This window comes from Odontesthes bonariensis, chromosome 1 (genome assembly GCF_027942865.1).
Source record: "Odontesthes bonariensis isolate fOdoBon6 chromosome 1, fOdoBon6.hap1, whole genome shotgun sequence".
Lineage (NCBI taxonomy): Eukaryota > Metazoa > Chordata > Actinopteri > Atheriniformes > Atherinopsidae > Odontesthes > Odontesthes bonariensis.
Window position 1 is genome coordinate 46102900 of NC_134506.1, and position 27930 is coordinate 46130829.

At 44.0% G+C, this 27930-nt stretch overlaps 2 protein-coding genes across 2 annotated transcripts; both read right to left on the reverse strand.

Annotated features, from left to right (window-relative positions):
• LOC142382494 (uncharacterized) lies at positions 1-27725 on the reverse strand. The gene is made up of 3 exons (XM_075468423.1): positions 27466-27725; positions 6288-6656; positions 1-5929 (listed from the first exon to the last, which is right to left on the reverse strand). Exons 1-3 carry the CDS (start codon positions 27635-27637, stop codon positions 4833-4835), a joined length of 1638 nt encoding a protein of 545 aa, XP_075324538.1. The 5' UTR covers positions 27638-27725; the 3' UTR covers positions 1-4832.
• On the reverse strand, positions 13487-25814 carry LOC142382935 (uncharacterized). Its single transcript, XM_075469065.1, has 3 exons — positions 25793-25814; positions 24536-24904; positions 13487-16310 (listed from the first exon to the last, which is right to left on the reverse strand). The coding sequence occupies exons 1-3, from the start codon at positions 25812-25814 to the stop codon at positions 15382-15384; spliced, it is 1320 nt and encodes a 439-aa protein (XP_075325180.1). The 3' UTR covers positions 13487-15381.
• Positions 27726-27930: the final 205 nt, after the last annotated feature.

The following is a 27930-nucleotide window of genomic DNA, read 5'->3' on the forward strand; positions in this document are numbered from 1 at the left end:
TTTTCCTCAACCTTTCCTCACCGAAAGGTTGACCGTGTCTTTTGTGGCGGATGTTGCTCCCCTATAAAAAATGTACAGAAACAGAAAACAAAAACAAAAGTTCCCACTCACTACTCTTATAAATGTCGAGTTAAAACAATAATTTTGTGAAATTGTGAACAAGCCAAATTAATCCGTTACATTCAGTCAGCCGAAAAGAGCACAGGTCACCCCTCAGGTCATTGAGCTGCCACTTTCTTGACTTATATTCTTTATGATTTTGTGAAGCACATAACATTATTTTTTATCTTTTATCATCATTATTGGACACAGATTGAGTCTCTGGTACAACATGAGTCATTGATAGTGTAAGAAATGACAAACTTATGGATTACAAAACATCGTCATTGGGTACATTTATGTTTCCAGCAATATTCTCCATGAGCAGCATAATCCCTCCAGTGAGTTCTGGTTCTGCCCCGGGGCCTCCTCCCAGGAGGCATCCTAACCAGGTGAACACCTCAGCTGACTCCTTTCTATGTGGAGGAGCAGCGGCTTGAGCTTTCTCCGGATGGTGGAGCTCCTCCCCCTATCTCTAAGGCTGAGCACCTACCGATTGGTAGGCGACTGCTCTTTCGGTGGCGAGTGCGATTTGTCTGTCAGCGTTTGGGAAGTGTGTTTCTTTGACAGGGAGAATAACACCTGAACTGGCAGTAAATGCAGAGCCTATCAAACACATGAAAAAGCCAGTTTTTTGCACATAGCTACTCCTGCATACTTTCAGGTATTTCCACAATTTTGGTATCAAACCGTTCAGCTCTTTCAGCAGATTCCCGCTATCATTTTTGGTGCTTTTAACTTTTACACTTTTTAAGATATTCAACTTTTATTCAAATTTTCCTGTCATTCAAATGAATGGAAACTGCTTTCAGCTCTTCCAAATCATCTTCCTCTTTCCAATCTAACTACCTCTGCATGCTTTCAGCTGGAGACACCATTCAAACTTTAAATGGGTCACAAGACATTCAGCTATTACCAATAGTTTCAGCTTTTTCAAATCTTCAGCCAATTTTGAGATAAGACAGTTGAATGAGCAGTGCGCAATGAGCACACAGTTGAGTGCATGCTGATAAGTTTCAAATGTTTCTGTTTTTTCAAACAAATTCCTCTGACTTTCATACATTTTAACTTAGAGAAACACATTATACCTTAAAATGTAGGAAAAATTGTCCTCTTTCAGCCAATGTAACTACTAAAGAGCTCACATTTACAGAATTTCAGCTATGAGCCTTGAATCGAGAGCAACCTCTCAAATTCTCTCACTTACTCCAATGTTAAATTTGGTAGTACACAAAAATAAGCTTCAAGTGTGTTCAGCTCGCTGCCATTTAAAAATCTTTCACTCAATTGAAATAAAAACTACATTGCCGGGGCGGTCGGTGGCGTAGTGGGTTAAGCAGCCGCCCCATGTACAGAGGCTACAGTCCTCGCTGCAGCTGGCCCCGATTCGAATCTCGCATAGGACGGCCCTGTGCTGCGTGCTATTCCCCCTCTCTCTACCCCCTGCTTCCTGTCTCTCTCCACTGTTCTATACAATGAAGGCATACAGATACGACTTTTACTTTTCGAACAGAAACCGTTTGTTTTGTCACAGTCAAAATTATAGTTTAATTTTAAGAAAACATAGTGTGTGCACATATGTCAGTTTGCTTTCTGTTTAACACAGACGAGCCGCAGCTGGTTCTGTCTCCGTAGCAACGCCTCTGTTCTAATACTGCTTATGAGGGCAGAGCCAAGATGAATGCCCTGTTATGACAGCTTAATGTTATCAATCAGATCTGCTTTTCTACTTTAAACAGAGTGGGTGGAAGTTTGAAAATACCCACAATGCAATGGGAAAATGCATTGAAAAGCACTTACTGGGGCCGTTTTGAAAATGCCATAAAAGTTGTATTTTAAACAGGACGTTGATTAAAATGACATAGCTGTCTACAGCAGACATGTCTTGTGAATTTTTGTTCTCACAGAGACCCAAAATTCAATGGGAAAATCGATTGAAAAGCACTTAACGAGTCTCAAAATGCATTTTGAAAATGCCAAAAAGCTTTATTTTAAAAAGGACCTTGATAAAAAATGACATAAATGTCTTCTCCATTTTGGGACTCGCGGAGACGCAAAATGCAATGGGAAAATCAATTGAAAAGCACTTAAGGAGGCCATTTTGAAAATGCCATAAAAGCTGTATTTTAAACAGGACCTTGATAAAAATGACATAACTGTCTTCATAAGACGTGTCTTAGGACTTTTGAGCCTCGCTTCTCGATTGAAAAGCTCTTCACGGGCCAAAAAGCCAAAAAATGACCTATTTTGGAGGCCTCATAACTCAGCCATATGACATCACAGAGACCTCATTCAAAGTTTATATGTGAATGAAGACTCTGAACTTCAACTGAACTAAATGGTTTGTTGATAGGACGGGCAGTAGATTGGCACCCATCAAAATTTCTTCAGAAATTTTCTAGTTCCCTATACTCCCTATATAGATAAGTGAGCAGTGCTGACCAAAAGGTGGGAACCTCCATTCATCAGTGTTTCGTCTAGTTGGGCCCACGACACCTCAAGGAGGCTAGACAATGATCACTGGCGTCCCAGAGTAACTCCCCTAATGCCAACCAACACTGCACCTCACACCACAACAACCAGCTTTTTTCTTTTTTTTTCCACAACCACTAGCTACACCAGCCTCTCACCAACTGCAAATCAGTCACAGCGGGGTGGGGATTCAAACCCTGGTTCGGGTAGGGGGTAATGAAAGTATAGAGGGTGCCAGAGGTGGAGGCAGGACAAGACACACCAGCAGATTCAGCAGACAAACTCACCTAAACAGTCCTACAATCACTAAAAATTCCAGCAGAAACAAGGCCATTCAGTCCAACTCACCTAAAATGGCAGCCTGGTTTCAAAAGGCTCACATGGGCCAGACCCTCCATTTAAATATCTTGAATTTCTTCTTTGCTTCTTCCAAGAGTCTGTTTACCCTAAGTGCTCCCACTAATGGGCCCCCAGCTGCCATTGCATCTTGTAAACCAAATCCACTGACTGGACTTTACTGCCTCATCTGACACTTCCTTCACTATTTTCCTCACACTCTGTCCACTTACACCCAGCTCCCTCAACAATGAGACAACAGACTTTGCAACAAATCCTCTACATCCTACTTCCACTGGACAGATTCTAACTTTCCATCCTCGCTGATCTGCTTCTGCCCCCAACTCCACATACCTAAGCTTTCTCCTTTCATATGCTTCCACACACCGAGGAAGATGAAATCATTTAAAAACAAAAAAGAAATGTTCTCAGAAATAAGTTTATTAGGAGAAAACATTTTGCAAAAAGCCCTTTCTATCTCTTTTTTCTAAGATACCCATTTCCCAACATTGTGACCGACACTAAACAATTCAGTAGACAGAAATTTCACAAAGAGGCTATAAGCCAAACTTCAAGGCACTCAACAACATTCCCAGCCATCCAATCACTGCAACAGGTTTGCTTCCTGATGGTATTGTGAAAAGACAGAACAGCTCTAATCTTAACTACAATGATTGACAATTTCAAACCAATTGTTACAAGTTTGCACTTTGAGAAATCTAAATAAAAACTAAATAAAATCACTTTCAAATCATAAATCATTTTATTCAGAACAGAACAAAAACATATATATCAAATCCTGACAATGAAACAGGGGCTGCACAGCTGGGTTTGTCTGCTCAAGCTGTGTGTTTGTTTTTAAATCTTTAAATGGACTTGCCCCGCCTTACCTCTCTGAGCTGCTCCATGCTTATGCTCCTGCCCGGTGCCTCAGGTCAGCTGATCAGCTGCTCCTGGAGGTACCGAGGGCCAAACGGAAGCTCAGAGGAGACAGAGCCTTTTCTGTTGCCGGTCCGAAACTTTCGAACGACCTCCCGTTTCACATTAGACAGGCCCCTTCACTGCCCATTTTTAAAACCCGTCTTAAGACCCATTTTTATTCCCTGGCTTTTAACCCAGCATGAGACTCTGTTTCTAGTGTTGTTTTATTGTTTTTATTATTTTAATATTGTTGTTGTTTATTGTTGTTTTTACATTGTTTTTGTGTTTAAAGCCTTCTTTTCTTTTGTGTTGTACAGCATTTTGTTTTAGCGACAGCTGTGTTAAAAGGCTATATAATAAAGTTGATGATGATGATGAATGCCCCAGCGACCTGACCCCAGGAGAAGCGGTCGATGGATGGATGGATTGGAGAGCTATGTAATCATGAAATGGGTTAATGGGTTTTCAGAGTTTATCCAAGCCAGCCCATTGGTGGCACCCACAGTGATGAACCAGCAGCAGACAATAAAGACAACATCATTTAACAGTTAATAACCAAAAGGAGACCAACATTCATTTGAATTTGGAGCTGACTCCACCAGGTTTCAGAGCAGACTCAACTAAACTCTACAGCAGAGATCTTTTGTCATTTGGATTAATGGGTTTTCAGAGTTTATCCAAGCCAGCCCATTGGTGGCACCCACTGTTTGGCAACCTGTGTTCATCATGCACTTTGACCCAGTGTTTGCACAGTTTGTATGATCAGGAGGATTCCCCAAAACATGACCTATTTTTGTTTTGTGATACACAGTTTATCTGATCTCTTTTGTTGCCCCATCCCAACATTTGATGTTCTCTACAGTCTATTGTGAATAAAGATTTGAATATGAGCTTCTTAAATCATTGCATTCTGTTTTATGTACATTTTACACAGCGTCCCAGCTGGAATTAGGGTTGTTCTTGGCATCCATTAAAGTCATTCACATTATTTCTTTACAGATGTTTCAGGCCTGCAACTTTTTACCTGTGTGAGTTCTCATGTGATGCAGCAGACTAGCACTCTGACTGAAACATTTGCCACATGTTTTGCATGAATACGGCTTCTCACCTGTGTGAGTTCTCATGTGAAGCAGCAGATTATCACTCCGACTGAAACATTTGCCACATGTTTTGCATGAATACGGCTTCTCACCTGTGTGAGTTCTCATGTGCTGCAGCATATTACCCCTCTCACTGAAACATTTGCCACATGTTTTGCATGAATAAGGCTTCTCACCTGTGTGAGTTTTCATGTGACACAACAGACCATCACTCCGACTAAAACATTTGCCACATGTTTTGCATAAATATGGCTTCTCACCTGTGTGAACTTTTATGTGAGCGGTTAAGTGACTGCTGCATCTGAAAACTTTGCCACATGTTGAACATGAAAACGGCTTCTCACCTGTGTGGATTCGTGAATGCATTTTAAGTGTTGACCTTTTAGAAAATCTTTTCCCACAGGTTTTACAAACGTAAGGCTTCTCATCTGTGTGAGTCCTCATGTGGACATTCAAACCCTTTTTTTGTCTGAAAGCTTTCTTACATATTTCACAAGAATATGGGTTCTCACCTGTGTGCATTCCGTAATGTGCCCTCAACTCACAGTAACTCATAAAGGCTTTTCCACAAACTTCACATATTACTGCCTGGTCACCTGTGTCGGCATTAAACTGACTCTCATTGATCACATCGTTACTGTGATTTATGTTTCTCCCACGTCTCTTATTTGGCTTCAGCTTTGCATTTTGAGTTGATTCAGACTCTTCGTCTCTCAAGTTTTTTTCCATTTCTTGTCTCTCAGCTTCAGAGGAGTTCTGAGAGAGGAGCTGCTCACTGGTTAGTTCACTTTCCTCATAAGTAGGAGTCACCAATAAGATATCAGTCTCCTGTTTCAGTTCAAGCCACTCTTCCTCTTGAGAGGTGCAGCGTTCCTCCAGCTCTTCTTTAAACTGTGGCGGTTCTGGTTCCTGCTGGTCCAGACTGGAGTTGCTCTCGTGGTTAAAGAACTGCTGGTCAGTAAGAATCTCCTCCTCCTCACAGACATATTGTTGTGAGAGGTCTGGGGGAAAAGGGACAAAACCAAAGGTTAATAACTCGATGACAGATGAATCTAAGATCTGACGAGAAACATTTTAGTTTGAAGTGTCGACAGTGTTCGACAGATATGTGGTGAACCGTAAAATATGCAAATGAGATATATATGAGACAGAAAACAACTGTATAGTTCTCCTACAAAAACGAGCCATACGGATTATTAATAAGGTTGATTACTATGCACATACTCCCCCACTGTTTATGATATCACATGTTATGAAATTCCTGTCTGTTTTCTGTGATGCTGCTGTAACATGTAAAACCCCCTGTGGTGATGAATAACGTCTTGCTGATTCATTATTAAAGTTTTAAAGATGCTTTACCTTTCGCGGTGTTACGGTGACTTTCTGACATGGAAGAGTTGTCTCCATCGTTACTGTGACGCCTCTTCTTTGGCCTCAGCTCTGCATTTCCAGTTGATTCACGCCCACTTCCTTCCTCATCTTGGCTCTGATCTTGGAGCTGGACATTTGTTGGTTCTGCTTCACTACGGTCACTTTCCTCATAAGTTAGGGTCACCGTAAAGTTATCAGTCTCCTGCTTCAGTAAGAGCTGCTGTTCCTCATGACTGGTGCAGACTTCCACCTGTTCCTCTTTAATCTGTGGAGGTTCTGGTTCCTCCTGGTCCAGACTGGAGTCCTTCTCAAGGTTAACAGGAATCTCTTCCTCACAGAGATAATGCCGTGGGAGCTCTGGCAAGACAAAAGGTCACAAGGAAATGGTTATTTACACCATCACTAAATAACAAAGACTGTAGTTATAAGTAATAAAAAGGGTTCCACAGATATGAGGGTGAAACTTAATGTGAATGAGACTAATTATTTAGGTGCACAGATACGAGAAAGTCTCAAGTTTTAACACTCTTAACAGCAGAGAAGCAACAATAAACTGGCTGGTGAGCAGAAACGTAGGTTTGTTAGCTTGTTTCAGATACATCAGATTTGCATAATCTTTTCATTCTAAGGTGCTAAAATAATCATCTGCTCCTCAGCAGGTGTTAAAACTCGTTACATATCACACTGTGTCTTTATTTATGGGACAAAAACTAAGTGAACCCCTGATCCAGCAGCTTGTAGCAGCAGCTTCAGCAGCAGTAAGCTGAAGTAACGGTTTCCTGTGTGACGTTATCATTCTCTCATATGGTTGTGGAGGAATCTTGGCCCACTCTTCTTTCCAACTCTGCTTCAGCTCATTGAGATTTGCAGCATTGGTTCATGCTCAGATTATTATGGGTGCCAATGCCGAAGGCATTAGACACACATATTACTCTGTTGCCAGACTCTTATTCTTCTGTTTCCTTCATGAATTTCGGCGAGCTACTTGTCTAGCACTGATTGTCCGACCAGCATTAAAAAGAACACCACTGCGTGCAAAACCACTTCGATCGGTGTGCTATTAAGTTTGGTTCTCATAAGTCGAAAGAAATTCCGGCAAAATGGGAAAAAGTGGGAAAATTGTGGATGCAAAAATGCATTGAAAAGCACTTAACAAGGGCTTTTTGGCACTCAAGGAGCGCCAAAATGCTCTATTTTAGAGGCCTTATAACTCAGCCATAAAGCATAACACAGACCTCATTCAAAGTTTATATGTGACAGTAGACTCTCGGCTTTAACTGAACCAAAGGGTTTGTTGATACATTATACAGCTTTGACACAACGGCAGTTTGCTTTTTAGGAAGACTACATCTCAGCTGAGGTGTCTCTCCCACTCTGTTTCTTACTCTAAATTCAATATTGCACCAATTCCTCGAAACAAATGTCTCTCATGTCCAAAATATCTGCTTGATCTGGACAAATTTTACTTCAAAACGTGGGAATTTTTGTCCTTTTTCACACAAAGTCCCACTCATTGAGCTCTGCCTCACATATTTCTTACAAATTGCCTCTGAACCCAGAGGTCACCTCACCATTTCCATTATAAAAGCCTAAAGCAATAAAATCAATGTTAAAAATTATTCTAAAACTGCCATAAAAAACGAGCCACACATAGTAGCCAAATGAAAATTACACCGCTGGTTTTTGTCGTCTCTTGGGGCGCTGACGGTTCAAGAATTATTCGGATACGACTTTTACTTTTCGGACAGCGATCCTTTGTTTGAGACAGTCGAGTGCAGTCAAAATTATAGTTTAATTTTAAGAAGCCATAGTGTGTGCACATATGTCAGTGTTACGGACAGATTTTAGTTTGGGACTGTGATTGACATGCTTGGGTGGTGACGTGAGTAGATTGGGTCACGTGGTGATAATTTTGTATTTCACCTGGGCACTGGGGAGATGGAAGGCTAACTCGTACGACAGTGGGTGACTGGGGAGGCCTACTTTTTGCTGACCGCTCGCTTGGGCTACGCTACATCTTGCACCTTAAGCTTCAGTTTGCACAGCGCTTTGGCACTTTCCGCACGTTTTGCACACCTGGTTTCAATCGCTATGTATGGATTTTAACGATTTCATTGATGGAACACTGTGACGTTTTAACCCTTGAAGAAAGACAAGTCAATAAAACAAGCAAACGGAAACGTGGATCATCCATCCATCCATCCATTATCTTCCGCTGGTCCGGGGATCGGGTCGCGGGGGCAGCAGCTTGAGCAAAGAGACCCAGACGTCCCTGTCCCCGGCCACTTCCTCCAGCTCTTCTGGGGGGACCCCGAGGCGTTCCAAGGCCAGCCGAGAGACATAGTCTCTCCAACGTGTCCTGGGTCTTCCCCGGGGTCTCCTCCCAGTGGGACGGGCCCGGAACACCTCACCGGGGAGGCGTCCAGGAGGCATTCTCACCAGATGCCCGAGCCACCTCATCTGACTCCTCTCGATGCGGAGGAGCAGCGGTTCTACTCCGAGCCCCTCCCGGATGACCGAGCTTCTCACCCTATCTCTAAGGGAGAGCCCAGACACCCTGCGGAGGAAACTGATTTCGGCCGCTTGTATTCGCGATCTCGTTCTTTCGGTCACTACCCACAGCTCGTGACCATAGGTGAGGGTAGGAACATAGATTGACCGGTAAATCGAGAGCTTCGCCTTCTGGCTCAGCTCCTTCTTCACCACGACGGGCCGGTGCAGAGCCCGCATCACTGCAGACGCCGCACCAATCCGTCTGTCAATCTCCTGTTCCATTCGTCCCTCACTCGTGAACAAGACCCCGAGATACTTGAACTCCTCCACTTGGGGAAGGATCTCATTCCCGACCCGGAGAGAGCATTCCACCCTTTTCCGGCCGAAGACCATGGTCTCAGATTTGGAGGTGCTGATGGTCATCCCAGCCGCTTCACACTCGGCTGCGAACCGCTCCAGTGAGAGCTGAAGGTCACGGCCTGACGACGCCAACAGAACCAAATCGTCCGCAAAAAGCAGAGACCCGATTCTGAGGTCGCCAAACCGGACCCCCTCGACGCCCTGGCTGCGCCTAGAAATTCTGTCCATAAAAATTATGAACAGAATCGGTGACAAAGGGCAGCCCTGACGGAGTCCAACCCTCACAGGAAACATGTCCGACTTACTGCCGGCAATGCGGACCAGACTCTGACACCGGTCATACAGGGACCGAACAGCCCATATCAAGGAGTCCGGCACTCCATACTCCCAGAGCACCCTCCACAAGAGTCCCCGAGGGACACGGTCGAACGCCTTCTCCAAGTCCACAAAACACATGTAGACCGGTTGGGCGAACTCCCATGCTCCCTCCAGGATCCTGCGGAGGGTGAAGAGCTGGTCCACTGTTCCACGGCCAGGACGAAAACCACACTGCACCTCCTGAATCCGAGATTCGACTATCCGGCGGATCCTCCTCTCCAGTACCCCCGAAAAGACCTTACCAGGGAGGCTGAGGAGTGTGATCCCCCTATAGTTGGAACACAACCTCCGGTCCCCCTTTTTAAAGAGGGGCACCACCACCCCGATCTGCCAGTCCAGAGGCACTGCCCCCGATGTCCACGCGATGCTGCAGAGGTGTGTCAACCAAGACAGCCCCACAACATCCAGAGCCTTGAGGAACTCAGGACGGACCTCATCCACCCCCGGGGCTTTGCCACCGAGGAGTTTTTTGACCACCTCGGCAACCTCAGCCCCAGAAATGGGAGGTCCCACGTCCGAGCTCCCCAACTCTGCTTCCTCATCGGAAGGCGTGTCGGTAGGATTGAGGAGGCCCTCGAAGTACTCCCCCCACCGACTCACGACGTCCCTAGTTGAAGTCAGCAGAGCCCCGCCCTCACCATACACGGTGTTGACGGTGCACCGCTTCCCCCCCCTGAGCCACCGGATGGTGGACCAGAATCTCCTCGAGGCCATCCGGAAATCGTTCTCCATGGCCTCCCCGAATTCCTCCCAAGCCCGAGTTTTTGCCTCAGCAACTGCCGAGGCTGCGTTCCGCTTGGCCTGTCGGTACCCATCAGCTGCTTCCAGAGTCCCACTGGCCAAAAAGGCCCGATAAGACTCCTTCTTCAGCTTGACGGCCTCCCTCACCACTGGGGTCCACCAGCGGGTTCGGGGATTGCCGCCACGACAGGCACCGACCACCTTGCGGCCACAGCTCCGGTCGGCCGCCTCAACAATGGAGGCACGGAACATGACCCATTCGGGCTCAATGTCCCCCACCTCCCCCGGGACATGGCTGAAGCTCTGCCGGAGGTGGGAGTTGAAACTCCTCCTTACAGGGGATTCCGCCAGCCGTTCCCAACAGACCCTCACAATACGTTTGGGCCTGCCAGGTCTGACCGGCTTCCTCCCCCACCAGCGGAGCCAACTCACCACCAGGTGGTGATCAGTTGACAGCTCCGCCCCTCTCTTCACCCGAGTGTCCAGGACATACGGCCGCAAGTCCGATGATACGACTACAAAGTCGATCATCGAGCTGCGGCCTAGGGTGTCCTGGTGCCAAGTGCACATATGGACACCCTTATGCCTGAACATGGTGTTCGTTATGGACAATCCGTGACGAGCACAGAAGTCCAACAACAAAACACCACTCTGATTCAGATCGGGGGGGCCGTTCCTCCCAATCACGCCCCTCCAGGTCTCACTGTCATTGCCCACGTGAGCATTGAAGTCCGCCAGCAGGACGAGGGAGTCTCCCGGAGGAGCACTCTCTAGTGCCTCCTCCAGGGACTCCAAAAAGGGTGGGTACTCTGAACTGCCGTTCGGTGCATAAGCACAAACAACAGTCAGGACCCGTCCCCCCACCCTAAGGCGGAGGGAGGCTACCCTCTCGTCTACCGGGGTGAACCCCAATGTACAGGCGCACAGCCGGGGGGCAATAAGTATGCCTACACCTGCTTTACGCCTCTCACCGCGGGCAACTCCAGAGTAAAAGAGAGTCCAACCCCTCTCGAGGAGGCTGGTTCCGGAGCCCAAGCCATGCGTCGAGGTGAGTCCGACTATATCTAGCCGGAACCGCTCAGCCTCGCGCACCAGCTCAGGCTCCTTCCCCAGCAGAGAGGTGACGTTCCACGTCCCAAGAGCCAGCTTCAGTAGCCGAGGATCAGACCGCCAAGGTCCCTGCCTTCGGCTGCCGCCCAGCTCACATTGCACCCGACCCCCATGGCCCCTCCCACGGGTGGTGAGCCCGTAGGAAGGGGGACCCGTGTCGTTTCTTCGGGCTGTGCCCGACCGAGCCCCACAGGCACAGACCCGGCCACCAGGCGCTCGCCGGCGGGCCCCACCCCTGGGCCTGGCTCCAGGGGGAGGTCCCGGTGACCCGCGTCCGGGCAAGGGAACACGGCGTCCAAAAGTATCACTCATCATAGGGGTCTTGTGAGCTGTTCTTTGCCTGGTCCCTCATCTAGGATCTGTTTGCCATGGGTGACCCTACCAGGGGCTTAAAGCCCCAGACAACATAGCTCCCAGACTCATTGGGGCACGCAAACCCCCCCACCACGGTAAGGTGACAGCTCAAGGAACTACCTGGTGCCTGATCCCCCTGGCCTGTTTGATGGCCACGTCTGGCCCATGTATTTGAAACACAAGAAAAACGTGGATCATCTTGAAGCTTATTTGCACAACTAGCGCGTTGGGCACTACCTCCCCAGTTCAGCTGCTCGGCGACTAAAGCATTTGTTTGAGTAGCCGCCACTTCAGTCAGTTTGCTCTCTGTCGAACACAGACGAGCCGCAGCTGGTTCCGTCTCCGTAGCAACGCCTTGTTAGCCTGCTCTGTTCTAAGACTGCTTATGAGGACAGAGCTAAGATGGATGCCCTGTTATAACAGCTTAATGTTATCAATCTGATCTGCTTTTCTCCTTTAAACTGATAGTGAGGGAAGTTTGAAAATACCCACAACGCAATGGGAAAATGCATTAAACAGCACTTAACAAGGCAATTTTGAAAATGCCATAAAAGCTGTATTTTAAACAGGACTTTGATAAAAATGACATAACTGTCTTCATCAGACCTGTCTTAGGAATTTTGGGCCTCAATGGGAAAATCAATTGAAAAGCTCTTCACGAGCCATAATAGCCAAAAACTCTCCTGTTTTGGAGGCCTCATAACTCAGCCATACAACATCACAGAGACCTGATTCAAAGTTTATATGTGACAGGAGACTCAACTTCAACTGAACTAAAGGGTTTGTTGATAGGGTGGGCAGTAGATTGGCACCCATCAAACCTTTTCAGAATTTTCTAGTTCCCTATACTCCCTATATAGATAAGTGAGCAGTGCTGACCAAAAGGTGGGAACCTCCTTTCATCAGTGTTTTGTCTAGTTGGGCCCACGACACCTCAGGGAGGCTAGACAATGATCACTGGCGTCCCAGAGTAACTCCCCTAATGCCAACCAACACTGCTCCTCACACCACAACCATCTTTTTTTTTTTTTTTTTCACAACCACCAGGTACTCCAGCCTCTCACCAACTGCAAACCAGTCACAGCAGGGTGGGGATTCAAATAGAGACCGACCGATATGGGTTTTTCTAAAGCCGATACCGATATTTAGCGGTCAGAGTCAGCCGATGGCCGATGTGACCTGCCGATTTTTTGGGGCCGATTTTTAGGGCCGATATGCTATCGTATTATCCTTAATTGGCATGCAAACAAACATACTAGTAAGGCACAACAATTGTAAACTTCAAACATGTATGCATCGCGTAAACAAATGGGATGAAAATGTTTTAAAACGTTCACTTGTTATTTGTGAGTCCTCTTTTTGTTAACATTTCACTTAGATTATCCGTTACTTCAGTTTAGATCGTAACATAGCAGTCCCCAGCAAGGCTCCAAATTAACTTTTTTTCTTTACACTTCCAGCCAAAATGGCTAGTGGATGTTAATCTTTCTAGCCAAACACACACTCACTAATGGGTCGAAGTGGCTAGTAAGTTTTATTTTCTACCAGCCAAACTGAATTTTCAACAGCATTTGGCCGGTTGGCTGGTGTTAATTTAGAGCCAGCGTTGAGGGGGCTTGCATAGTCGGCGCATTCCCAACGCACTCGTAACCACAACGCTAAGCAACTTTCATTTCTTCTTCAACTCCAATGCAGTTGAAAACAAATGGACATGGGATGACAATGTTATAAAGCATTCACGTTAGATTAGCGTCCTCTTTTTTATTATATTTCCACTTAGATTATTGTTACTATACAGTGTTTCCCGCAGGAAATTGCTTAGTCAAGGTGGTGAGTCGTCAGCCGGGACCAGGGGTTTTGCGCGGATAGCGTTCCGTCGGGTGTCTTTTAATGTCTGAGCCTGGCAAAGCATTATTACTTCGGTTTAAAAAAAAAAAATAAATAAAAATTTTAATAAGAAAATCGGCCCATGCCGATTGATTAAAAAATAGCAAAAATCGGCCGATCGATCGGTCGGTCTCTAGATTCAAACCCTGGTTCGGGTAGGGGGTAATGAAAGTATAGAGGGTGCCAGAGGTGGAGGCAGGACAATATACACTAGCAGATTCAGCAGACAAACTCACATAAACAATCCTACAATCACTAAAAATACCAGCAGAAACAAGGCCATACAGGCCAACTCACCTAAAATGGCCACCTGGTTTCAAAAGGCTCACATGGGCCACAGCCTCCATTTAAATATCCTGAATTTCTTCTTTGCTTCTTCTAAGAGTCTGTTTACCCTAAGTGCTCCCACTAATGGGCCCCCAGCTGCCATTGCTTCTTGTAATCCAAATCCACTGACTGGACTTTACTGCCTCATCTGACACTTCCTTCCCTATTTTCCTCACACTCTGTCCACTTACACCCAGCTCCCTCAGCAATGAGACAACAGACTTTGCAACAAATCCTCTACATCCTACTTCCACTGGACAGATTCTAACTTTCCATCCTCGCTGCTCTGCTTCTGCCCCCAACTCCACATACCTAAGCTTTTCCTTTTATATGCTTCCACACACCGAGGAAGATGAAATCATTTAAAAACAAAATAGAAATGTTCTCAGAAATAAGTTTATTAGTAGAAAACATTTTACAAAAAGCACTTTCTATCTCTTTTTTCTAAGAGACCCATTTCCCAACTTTGTGACCAACACTATACAATTCAGTATACAGAAATTTCACAAAGAGGCTATAAGCCAAACTTCAAGGAACTCAACAACATTCCCAGCCATCCCATCACTGCAACAGGTTTGCTTCCTGATGGTATTGTGAGAAGACAGAACAGCTCTAATCTTAACTACAATGATTGACAATTTCAAACCAATTGTTACAAGTTTGCACTTTGAGAAATCTAAATAAAATCGGTTTCAAATCATTAATCATTTTATTCAGAACAGAACAAAAACATATATATCAAATCCTGACAATGAAACAGGGGCTGCACAGCTGGGTTTGTCTGCTCAAGCTGCTACCCCCGGAGAAGCGGTAGCTGGATGGATGGATTATTTGGTGAGCTATGTAATCATAAAACAAAAAAAAGACAAGTCGCTGTGGGACAAATGCGATTTAATGTGAATTTTAACTGCAGAGCGGCTTTGAACAGCAGAAGATGAACCAGCAGCAGACAATAAGGACAACATCATTTAACAGTTAATAACCAAAAGGAGACCGACACTCATTTGAATTTGGAGCTGACTCCACCAGGTTTTAGAGCAGACTCAACTAAACTCTACAGCAGAGATCTTTTGTCATTTGGATTAATGGGTTTTCAGAGTTTATCCAAGCCAGCCCATTGGTGGCACCCACTGATTGGCAACCTGTGGTCATCATGCACTTTGACCCAGTGTTTGCACAGTTTGTATGATCAGGAGGATTCCCCAAAACATGACCTATTTTTGTTTTGTGATACACAGTTTGTCTGATCTCTTTTGTTGCCCCATCCCAACATTTGATGTTCTCTACAGTCTATTGTGAATAAAGATTTGAATATGAGCTTCTTAAAGCATTGCATTCTGTTTTTATGTACATTTTACACAGCATCCCAGCTGGAATTATGGTTGTTCTCTGCATCCATTAAAGTCATTCACATTATTTCTTTACAGATGTTTCAGGCATGCAACTTTTTACCTGTGTGAGTTCTCATGTGATACAACAGACTACAACTCTGACTGAAACATTTGCCACATGTTTTGCATGAATAAGGCTTCTCACCAGTGTGAGTTCTCATGTGAAGCAGCAGATTATCACTCCGACTGAAACATTTGCCACATGTTTTGCATAAATATGGCTTCTCACCTGTGTGAACTTTTATGTGAGCGGTTAAGTTACTTCTGCATCTGAAAACTTTGCCACATGTAGAACATGAAAACGGCTTCTCACCTGTGTGGATTAGTGAATGCATTTCAAGTGTTGCCCTTTTAGGAAATCTTTTCCCACAGGTTTTACAAACGTACGGCTTCTCACCTGTGTGAGTCCTCATGTGGACATTCAAACCATTTTTTTGTCTGTAAGCTTTCTTACATATTTCACAAGAATATGGTTTCTCACCTGTGTGCATTCTGCAATGGGCCCTCAACTTAGAATAACTCATAAAGGCTTTTCCACAAACTCCACATATTACTGCCTGGTCATCTGTGTCAGCATTAAACTCGCTCTCATTGATCACATCGTTACTGCGATTTATGTTTCTCTCACGTCTCTTATTTGGCTTCAGCTTTGCATTTTGAGTTGATTCAGACTCTTCGTCTCTCAAGTTTTTTTCCATTTCTTGTCTCTCAGCTACAGAGGAGTTCTGAGAGAGGAGCTGCTCACTGGTTAGTTCACTTTCCTCATGAGTAGGAGTCACCGATAAGATATCAGTCTCCTGTTTCAGTTCAAGCCACTCTTCCTCTGGAGAGGTGCAGCGTTCCTCCAGCTCTTCTTTAAACTGTGGCGGTTCTGGTTCCTGCTGGTCCAGACTGGAGTTGCTCTCGTGGTTAAAGAACTGCTGGTCAGTAAGAATCTCCTTCTCCTCACAGACATATTGTTGTGAGAGGTCTGGGGGAAAAGGGACAAAACCAAAGGTTAATAACTCGATGACAGATGAATCTAAGATCTGACGAGAAACATTTTAGTTTGAAGTGTCGACAGTGTTCGACAGATATGTGGTGAACCGTAAAATATGCAAATGAGACTAATTATATGTCCAACTGAGCCTGAAGTTTTGAAGGTTTGATGAGTAAATGAGACCTTCACACAACAGTGCACGTGCTCGTACGCTCTTCCTGTCCTTTGAAGCGCTCTGAGTGGCAGGTTACAGGAATAAGGTGCATGAGCAGCCAGCACAGCATGCCGGGTCATTCCTCAGCTCCAGAAGGACAATCATTCGAACCATCAAAAGAGATACAGTGATCTCATTGATAACTGCTTTTAGCTTGATTGACAATCAGAGTCTCAGATATCAGGTTCTGTGCAGGTAACATTTATATAGAAGCCACAGGCTGGTTTAGATCATGCTTACTGTGACAGACTGCATCAAGACAGCCTCAAACTAATAAATAAAGTAAATCAAAGTAAGAAGACACAAAGATTTTGTGAAAGCTTTATAATCTTGTGAGTATGTCAGTTAGATGTTGACCCGTCAATAATAATAATAATAATAATATTTATAATAATGATGGGTTTCGGTCTGCTCTGGGCTTTACATAACAGTTCCAGACGTGAAGTGATGCAACATTTCTGTAGCTTGGTCAGCAGTCATGGGTCAGAGCAGCAGTCACACCTCAGGATGATCAGAAATAAAAAAGCAACCTGACTACATGGATCATAAAGTACTTCGCCAGCAGACATAAATATGTGAGGCTACCTGGCAGTGGGTCTGATATGGTGGTCCGCACCACTGACACTCTGCCCTTTTCCTTTAACTCTGTACGCTTTAAATTTCCTTTACAACACATCTGTCACCTCCAAAAGCTTCATTGATGGGTTTGTATTTGTGGGGACTGAACTGGAACTCAGAAGGAAATCAAACTTTCATACGTATTGCCAGAGGTGGGTAGTAACGAGTTATATTTACTCCGCTACATTTACTTGAGTTTGTTTTTGAAAAAAAATTATACTTCTAGGAGTAGTTTTAAATCACTATAATTTTTACTTTTACTTAAGTAGATTTGTGAAGAAACTGTCCTCTTAGGCCCAATCCCAATTCACCCCTTGGCCCTACCCCTTACCCCTTTCCCTCCGTTTTGCACGTTCACGTGTAGGGGTAGTGTTGTCCCAATGCTCTTCCAAAGCCCTTCCCCTTAACCCTACCCCTGCGTTATAGCCCTTGAAACGGAGAGCTTTGGCCAGGCAGACTGGTGTATTGTTTGAGTTTAATATGGTGGCAGTGTGTAGTTATTTTCTGATTTAAACGAACATGGGAAAAGTTGCTATTTTCCATGGAGTAATCGGTCAATGCATGTGAAGGTGCTGCGAAAGAGTTGTTTTTTTAAATTGTAATACGAGTATTTACAAGCAATGTAGTTGGTTAACCATAGAGAAGTTCCTTTTGAGTGACATGAGCGTCATTTCGCTACCTATTATCACAAGTATTCATATACGTGACTGTGATTCACAGGGACTCAAGCATAAACAAAGAGCCTGATCAGGTTTAGCGCCGAAAACGAAGATCTGTTTCTAAAGTCATCCCCATCCCCAAAAAGAAGTAGGAAGTCCAATCCCATAATGGATTACCTGATACAGGAGAGCCTGAAGGAGCAGAAGCGCCACAAGCAGAAAACGGAGCGCTTCTTAGCTCTGTTTGAGCGCATGATAGACAAACTTTAAGGTGAGTTGATGCGCCATGCACCTATTGTACACACAGCCACCACTACCGCATTCTGAAACACCTTTTTTAATTTTTTACAATGGATGAAAGTGCATGCTATAATGTCATGTCGTGTCTTGTTCCCCCAGAACATCACTGAGCCCATGCAGCACCTCCGCTGTTCCTGCTCCTGTCATCTCGTTTTCGATGATTGCACTGTTGCCCTTTTATATTCATACTGTTTATTGTCCATATTTGCACCACACACTTTACAGCAGACACTTTAAGCTGTTATTTCTGAAAATAAGCTGCCTTACCAGTCTGTAATGTGAGCCTAATGAAAGAAAATTAAGGACAAAAGGTTTGTGAGCATGATTATCACATCAACATCATATGAACGACTGGAACGAATATTGGTATGAAGAGATTTATCATACAAAGGATAACAAAAAAAATTGGGGTACATGTTGTGGTCCAATGGGCAATAATTTGTAGGACGACCCGTCTGCTGGAAAGAAAAACATGGAAAGATCAGGCTTTCATCCTCCCAAACCAACACATTGATAGCACACACAATGCAGTGCATTTATTTATGTCATCAAATCTGAACCTGGTACAAAGAAAACCGCTTCAAAAACGCATGAGCTGCATGTTTATCCCAAACGGAACGAGGCGAGTAACAAAGGCTAAAGATTAGCTTATGTTTTCAGCTAGGTTAGCCAGGTTAGGATACTACTCCAGTCAATAAATCAGCAAATCCAACGAGGCAAGCAAATTGTTTCTATATTACACGATATCACAAATGTACAGTTAGAAGCACTTTCAAACACACACACACACAATCATTTTCACACGCCGGCTCTGGAAGCTACCAGCTGCTCACTCACACGCGTTATTTACATTAATTTCTCATTGTACATACCGTAACAAGATCCAGCAATGCTCCCAGATGTCGAAGACGCCTTCACCTGATGGCACTCCGTCGATTCGACGCAGATATTTCTAAAAATATCCGAATAGCCCAGGACAGCGCGAACACCACAGCACCGGTCATGTTTGTTTACTTCTGGCTAAAGCTGTCGCTTTTGGTTACGTAACAACTGACGGCGCGGACTTATTACGTTCGTGAGTGTGAAGTGCTGTCCCAATTCGAAGGGGTGACATTCCTAGCCCTTCGCCTACCCCTACGTTCGAAGGGGCGAGGGGTAGGCGAAGGGGTAGAAAATAGAATTGGGATTGGGCCTTACTCTGCTACACTAGACTAAAATGAGCTCGATACTTTTCTTCTTACCTCTTTGGTATTCTACGCCTAATTATTTTTATCGCCCCACATTAGCCTCATTATAATGTTTTATTTTGACAGAGAGAAAGACTTCCGCCAAAGGCTCTACCACCTGACTGTGTTTCACCAATCAGACGCAGCCGTGCAGTCTGGTCACGTGACCAAAAATCTATCTCAGCGGCGGGACGGGTTAGCTTTGCAATTTACAGTCGTAGCAAACAAACAAAGAAACAGATGAAAAATGTCAGATTCAACGGTCGGAAATGAAAACACAGACAAGGCCTCATACTGAAAGCATGTTTACCTTACAAAGAGTGAGAAAAACCAGCTACATTATGGGTCAACCAAAACAAACATATTTCAGCAAAAACTCAACATCTAACTAGAGGCAACATGTAGCTCACTGTGCGTTTTAACTTTTGGAGGGACTGTGAACTCCTTGATTCATCCAGAATAAGTAACATTTTTCTTGTGTACCAAGCTGCTTTTTGCTATATTTTGACTGCTAAGTAGGCTTGCTGCTGGTTTGGTTTCACTGTGTGATAACAGCCCCCATTGAAACTAGTTTCAGCCAAGAGTGGTCAATATTGCCTCTTCATCCTAGAAAAGGTTGTATACCAACAGCTTAGTGACTTTCTCCTGTCTAACAATGCTTTTGATACTTTCCAATCAGGCTTTAGGCCCCACAACAGCACTGAGACAGCTCTGATCAAGGTGACAAATGACATCCACCTGAACACAGATGCAAGTAAAGTCTCAGTCTTAGTTCTGCTGGACCTGAGTGCTGCCTTTGACACAGTTGACCATGCGATCTTATTACAGAGGTTAGAAGACTGGGTGCGAATCTCTGGTCGTGCTTTAAACTGGTTCAAGTCCTATCTGGAGGACAGGAAATATTTTGTTGAAATTGGTAACTGTGTCTCAGACCAAATGGCTATGACCTGTGGGGTTCCCCAGGGGTCAATCCTGGGACCACTATTGTTCAATCTGTATATTCTTCTATTAGGCCAGCTAATACGCAGCTATAATGTGTCCTACCACAACTATGCAGATGACACTCAGATCTATGTGTCACTGACGGCAGGAGAACACGGTCCTATAGATACATTGGGCCTCATGCAAGAACATTTTCGTATTCTTATTCTAAATTTCTCTCACTTTTTTCGTAAGAAGGTCTCGTACGAACACGCCACGTCAGATTCAACAAGCGCTCTTAACTTCGGAAAAAGTGTGTAAACGACCTGCGTAAATGATGAATCACACCTGTGCGTATCTAAGTTCACGTGCATGAGGATAGTAGATTTGCATACTCCACGCCCTAAATTATACCATATAAGGCTGTGCTTCCTCTCTCCTGTGCCAGGAACTGTTGAGTGTTGAGTCATGAGAACGGCATCAAGGCGTAAAAAGAACAACTTTAGGGGCTCTGAGACTGAAGTTCTGCTTTCAGAGATCCAGAAAGGAAAATCTGTCATTTTTAGCAGTGTCAGCAGTGGAATTACGGGACCTGCTAAAGCCAAGAAATGGGAAGTTATTACGAGTGCTGATAATACCATGTCACCGAAATAAAAAATAAATGGTTTGATATGAAAATGAATTTAAAAAAACGTCTCGCCATGGGCAGGCGATCGATGACTGTAACTAAAGCCGTGCAATCAGTTGTTGCCTCATCGTGATGGCACTTTGATGGGGCGGTCCATGAGGGGGGGGTCTTCTGGCACCTTCTGGTCTGCCTGGGCTGGTTCAGGTGGAGACCCTCGTTCATGAACGAGGTATGGAGACACACCCACCTGGCCTTCAGCTCAGTGCGCTCCACAACAGCACGGGTGCTTTGATGCGTATATGTGTCTCGTTCTCCAATTATGATTGGCATTCCAGCCACGGCATGAAAGTCCCTCTTAATTTATACTTTTTGGGCAGCGGTGTATGGGAATCTGATGTACCATGGGTGATAAACTGATGAGAGCTTTGATGACCAAGGGGAGCGCACGACTCACAGAGGACTGGGACACCCCCGATCTGTCTCCAATCTCGCTCTGAAAGGTTCCAGGGGCCAAAAATCCAAGGGTGGTGAGGACCTGGGCGTGTGGTGGAATTGGGTTTGATCGGCGTGTTTTTCTCTGGAGTTGTGGCTCTAGCAAGCTGCATATTTGCAGCAGGACAGTCCTTGGGAATCTTAATCGCGATGTCAGCCATTCGTCTGTCTCCACACGCTCTCTTCCAAGAGCCTGACGCGCTAAGGCATCCGAAAGTAGCAAGACAGCCGCTCCGCTTCCCGTTGACCTTTTTATATACAGATTCAAATGAACCTTCAATAAGTGCACAATTTAAGTCAAACAGAATAATGTCAGCATAATTATGGGGTATAATGTATATTTATTTATGTTTTCTTCAAAGTAATACTAAGCAAACTTGATTGGAATAACAGCGGACTATTTTAAGAAACTCCTACGACAGGTCTGGATCACTCGTAAATTCTGTTCATACCTGAAAGAAAACGTAAAATACGAAAAGATTGGTGAATGCGCAAATTCTCTTAAATCACTCGTACAGACAATTTAAGAATAAATCTGTGCGTACAAACGCTTCTTGCATGAGGCCCATTGTGTCACTGCATCGAACAGATCAGTGTGTGGATAGAAAACTTTTCTCCAGCTAAACTCAGACAAAACTGAAACCATTGTCTGTGGCCCACAGAAACAAAGAGAAAGTGTTATCAGTCACCTTGAGACTCTCTCTCTAAAACCTAATCGTAAAGTTAGAAACCTAGGGGTAATATTGGACTCAGACCTGAACTTTAAAAGCCACATTAAATCAGTAACAGTGGAAGAGTACAAATACCTCAATGTACAATAAACAAACTGCTCTGTTCTGACAGCACAGAAAGGCCAAAGTGATATTATCAGATATCATCAGCCCTTTTCCATGATATGGTGTGCTGAGGTGGTCAAAACTGAACAAGCTGGTCAGGAGGCCGGCTCAGTCCTGGACTTTCCTTTGAACTCCGTGAGAAGAGGATGGGAGCCAACCTAACATCAGTCATGGACGGCATGTTCACCACCAACACGACACTGTTGGAGCTCTGAGCTTCTCCTTCAGCCACAGACTGATGCAGCCGCAGTGTGAGAAGGAGCACCACCACAGACCAATCATCCCCAAAGCAGGAAGAGTTTCCACCAGCAGCACAATGTGAAAACTGTTATCCATCGTTCCTGTTTGTCTGCTCAAGGCAAGGCAAGGCAATTTTATTTATAGAGCACAATTCATACACAGGGCAATTCAAAGTGCTTTACAGCTACATAAAATCACAAGAAGGCAATAAAACCATTAAAAAGGAATAAAAAAAATAATAAAAGAAAGAAATTAAAAAAGAAATTTAAAACCCATTAAAATAATCATCAATTAATTAAAAAGTGAAGAGTGCAGATAAAACACTTTCAGGTGTCATATGCACAGCTAAATAGAACTGTTTTCAGCCTGGATTTAAACATTGTCAGAGTTGAGGCCTGTCTCACATCTTCTGGAAGACTGTTCCAGATTTTAGGAGCATAAAACTGAAACGCAGCCTCAGCTTGTTTAGTCCTGACTCTGGGCACCAGCAGGAGACCCCTCCCTGAGGTTCTCAGAGCCCGAGTTGGTTCATATGGCTCTAACATGTCAGAGATGTACTTTGGTGCTTGACCATGAAGAGACTTGTACACAAGCAGAGCTGTTTTAAAGTCTATTCTCTGAGCGACAGGAAGCCAGTGCAGAGACCTAGCACTGGACTAATATGGTCGTATTTCCTGGTTCTGGTCAGGACTCGAGCAGCAGCGTTCTGGATGTACTGCAGCTGTCTTACAGCCCGTTTAGAGCCCAGTGAGCAGGCCGTTACAGCAGTCTAACCTGCTGGAGACAAACGCATGGATCAGTCTCTCTAAGTCTGGTTTAGACACTATTCCTTTGATTCTGCCAATGTTTTTTAGGTGGTAAAAAGCTGCTGATGTTACAGATTTAATGTGGCTGTTAAAGTTCAGGTCTGAGTCCAATATTACCCCGAGATTTCTAACTTGATAGTTAGGTTTTAGAGAGAGAGTCTCAAGGTGACTGATAACACTTTCTCTTTGTTTCTGTGGGCCACAGACAATGATTTCAGTTTTGTCTGAGTTTAGCTGGAGGAAATTGTTTTGCATCCACACACTGATCTGTTCGATGCAGCGACACAGTGTATCTACAGGCCCGTGTTCTCCTGCCGTCAGTGACATGTAGATCTGAGTGTCATCTGCATAATTGTGGTAGGACACATTATAGCTGCGTATTAGCTGGCCTAGTGGAAGCATGTACAGATTGAACAATACGGGTCCCAGGATTGACCCCTGGGGAACCCCACAGGTCATAGCCATTTGGTCTGAGACACAGTTAGCAATTTCAACAAAATATTTCCTGTCCTCCAGATAGGACTTGAACCAGTTAAAAGCACGACCAGAGATTCCCACCCAGTCTTCTAACCTCTGTAATAAGATCGCATGGTCAACTGTGTCAAAGGCAGCACTCAGGTCCAGCAGAACTAAGACTGAGACTCTACTTGCATCTGTGTTCAGGCGGATGTCATTTGTCACCTTGATCAGAGCTGTCTCAGTGCTGTGGTGGAGCAGCGGATGAGGAGGAAGTTAGATTCTGTTCTGGAGAATAAGAAACATCCTCTGCACAGCATCCTGCAGGACAGAGGAGCAGCTGCAGGTCTGAGAGGTTCAGGAGGTCCTTCGTCCCAACAGCCATAAGGCTTTTTAACAGTGACTGCTGACATTTTCTCAAATTTATTTATTTATTTATCATTATTATTGTTTTAATATACAATCGTTGTAAAAATTCCTTTTTTCTTAGCTATTTGACTAATTTGAATTCCCCCACTGGGGGATGAATAAAGTATTTTTCTATTGTATTTCCAACATATATTCCCTGTAAGCTGGTTGTGTCATCAACAGATTGTTCCGTCTATAAATGTCCTTCCCAGCTTGTTCAGCCTCACATTTTCCTTTCCCCCACAGACCGTGTGTGTAACACTATCTTCAGATTATATCTGTGTGTAAGTATTACTGTACATGGTGCTGGTTTTGAGTCTGTTTTCTGTGATGCGGCTGTAACATGTAAAACCCCCTGTGGTGATGAATAACGTCTTGCTGATTCATTATTAAAGTTTTAAAGATGCTTTACCTTTCGCGGTGTTACGGTGACTTTCTGACATGGAAGAGTTGTCTCCATCGTTACTGTGACGCCTCTTCTTTGGCCTCAGCTCTGCATTTCCAGTTGATTCACGCCCACTTCCTTCCTGATCTTGGCTCTGATCATGGAGCTGGACATTTGTTGGTTCTGCTTCACTACGGTCACTTTCCTCATAAGTTAGGGTCACCGTAGGGTTATCAGTCTCCTGCTTCAGTAAGAGCTGCTGTTCCTCATGACTGGTGCAGACTTCCACCGGTTCCTCTTTAATCTGTGGAGGTTCTGGTTCCTCCTGGTCCAGACTGGAGTCCTTCTCAAGGTTAACAGGAATCTCTTTCTCACAGAGATAATGCCGTGGGAGCTCTGGAAAGACAAAAGGTCACAAGGAAATGGTTATTTACACCATCACTGAATAACAAAGACTGTAGTTATAAGTAATAAAAAGGGTTCCACAGATATGAGGGTGAAACTTAATGTGAATGAGACTAATTATTTAGGTGCACAGATACGAGAAAGTCTTAAGCTTTAACACTCTTAACAGCAGAGATGCAACAATCAACTGGCTGGTGAGCAGAAACGTAGGTTTGTTAGCTTGTTTCAGATACTCAACACCTTTAGCTTGAGTCACATCAAAACAGGTTGAGCATTAACCTAGCTCTAAATTGGCAATAAAATAGCATTTATGGTATTAGCAATAAAACTAATATCAATCTAACTCCACACTAGCAATCTCAAGAGCAACTAGCTAAATTAGCCTAGCATCAAATTAGCATTTTTTTTTTAACCCAACCTAAGAGCAGAAGCCTCTTAAGCTAACATAGTTTAACATCAATATTAACACCAGCAGTAGCCTAGCCTAGTCATAAGCATATTTGGCAAGATCCAAATTGACCTGGCCTAATATCAAGATAGCATTAGCACGAGCTTGAGCCTAACCCAGAGTGGTGTAAAAAGAGAGAGAGACTTCTATAGAAAGAAAGGAATGCGGAAGTCACGTGGGTCACGGAGACGCCACAGTTCCAAACAAGGGACGCAGCTCCGTTAACCTCAATTGCTCGTCAAGAACAATTACTGGTAAGTTAATAAAATAACAGCATTTTAAACGTTTTTTACATTTTTAAGCATTATCTATCAGAAGTATACTCTTAGACATTGTTATTTTTACATTTGGTTAGCATGAAATGTCGATGTTGATGTTAAAAATGGAATGGATTTAGGGACCTAGCTTAAAGCTTGGTAACGGAGGCTAACGTGAGGTAATTAAAGTGATCATTTCATTAAAGTCCGTTAACTTTTTATTGTCAGGTGACATTGTGTAAAGTTGTTTTGATTGTTAGGTTTTAAAACATTACCAAAATACTATATAGGCCTATAGTAATAATACATTTAATACATTTTTGGTATTTCTGACGTATTTTCTCCGGTAAATTGATTAAATTACAACATTTTTGGCATAGTGAGGCATTAGCTGACTGGTCTTTAATTAAGTAAGTTTTTTTCAGCATGACTTTGCAGCTGTGATAATGAATTTATTAATTTCTCTGTTGTTGTTGTCAGGGAGGTCAGCAGATGTGGTGCTCGCTGCTGTCATGGATCAACCCTCATTAGGACTTCAGAACTTTCCTACAATGTCCAAACCCTTGAATTTGATCAAATACAGTTAATTGTTGCAGATTAATCTACCCAACAGTATAAATAGCAATAAAATAACTTCTTTATTAAGGCTTGTTTTACATTTTCCATGATGTAATTTTATAATAAAATGTTTGGTTTAAATCTGTTTGTTTATTTTTTTTCACAACTGACACATTTATTTTGTCATTAATATGGTTTTAACCAGAAAAAAAGTTAAATTCATGTTTTAATCCATCCATCCATCCATTATACCCGCTGAATCGGTCGATCGGGTCGCGGGGGTGGGGGGGCTCATTGTCCATCTGACACCAGAGAGAACAGACAGACTGAATGACATCTTCTACAGATGGATTGTTTGGGACAACAGGAGTAAATCCTGGGAACAGACAGTAACATCATGCTCTGTTGAAGGATGTAGATCTGAAGGTAAGCTGGACCACTGGCATGATTCAGTATAAAGGAGGACGAGGTAGCTGCCCCCTGCTAGCATGCAGGGGTACCCTCTATGATTTAAAATGGTCATATGTGTCTCTGCCGCTCCAAAAAAGAAAAATGTTGATAAAATACATCGTCGGTGAAGTGATCAATGCACATTAGGGGTCAATATTTACCGAAAATTGCGTCGTAAATGTTAAAGTAATCTTTTTTGTGCTCCGTCCCGCTAAAACCCGTTCAGACTGACTGACAGCGCTGTGATGTTTGGAACTCCGGAGGCTCACATGAACCACGTGACAGCCCTAGCGGCGACTTCAAAGCGTGTCGCAACTCTGTATTACTCTATAGCTTTGGCCTAACCTAATCATAAGCGTGCAAAAAGTTTAGGGGGATAGATAATGGAAGAAATTACAAAAAAAGAGAGAAATAAAAAAGGTTTGTCTTTGTTTAAACATATTTTCCATGATAACTGAATCTGACAGAGAGGACAAAGGGTTAGAAAGGCTCAGAAGATTAGACAGAAAATATCTTTGGAAGATGTTTTTTGGTAGATTTAATCCCAAAATTCATTGACAGAAATTAATAATTTTTTTCAGCATCAACTTTTACGTCACTAATAAGAGACCTACAAACCTACAGACCTGCAAAAATAGAGCTGGATTGTGCTGGATAGAGTCAAGGATTGTTTTTATGGCGCATTTAAAAACAGTGAGCAGAGAGCAGCTTGGTGAGAGGATGTAAAAGCCGTTCAGGCTGACAGAAACAGCGGATTCAGGATGAGGCCCGTTAAAGCCCAACAGAACCGGAGCGGAGCTCAGAGCTGCAGCCCTGTTCCTCCACACAGCCTTACTTACCCACTCTGTGGAAGTTTATTTGCGGTTTCCAGCTGATATCCAGCAGTCTGCGCTGACGGCCGATCTCTTCCTCGTACTGGACGATGGTTTTCTCAAACTCTGAGAATATTTCTTCGGCGGCAGCAGTTAGTCGCTGGCTGATAAACTCTCTCAGATGCTGAACTGAAGACATTGTTGCTGCACACACTCAGATATTCAGCTCAGACACGCTAACACACCGTCCAGCAGCTGAGTCCGGTGCAGGCACCAGAGCGGCTCGGGTTCCGTCGTCTGCTGATTCGTCACACAATATGGCTGAATAGGAGTACATTGTGATTGGCTCGGACAAACATAGATAGATAGATAGATAGATGGATAGATAGATAGATAGATAGATAGATAGATAGATAGATAGATAGATAGATAGATAGATAGATAGATAGATGCCATTTCTTTAAGCTAATTTTTCAGTTTGTGTATTTGTCT

Excerpts from the sequence above, each read along its gene's own strand:
- LOC142382935 (XM_075469065.1), bottom strand. The coding sequence starts at position 25,814 with ATGATCACTTTAATTACCTCAC. Across the intron at positions 24,905-25,792 it reads GATCACTTTAATTACCTCAC|AGCTCCCACGGCATTATCTC; the intron begins GTTAGCCTCCGT and ends TTGTCTTTCCAG. Across the intron at positions 16,311-24,535 it reads TCACCGTAACACCGCGAAAG|ACCTCTCACAACAATATGTC; the intron begins GTAAAGCATCTT and ends CTTTTCCCCCAG.
- LOC142382494 (XM_075468423.1), bottom strand. The coding sequence starts at position 27,637 with ATGTCTTCAGTTCAGCATCTGAGAGAGTTTATCAGCCAGCGACTAACT. Across the intron at positions 6,657-27,465 it reads AATAAACTTCCACAGAGTGG|AGCTCCCACGGCATTATCTC; the intron begins GTAAGTAAGGCT and ends TTGTCTTGCCAG. Across the intron at positions 5,930-6,287 it reads TCACCGTAACACCGCGAAAG|ACCTCTCACAACAATATGTC; the intron begins GTAAAGCATCTT and ends CTTTTCCCCCAG.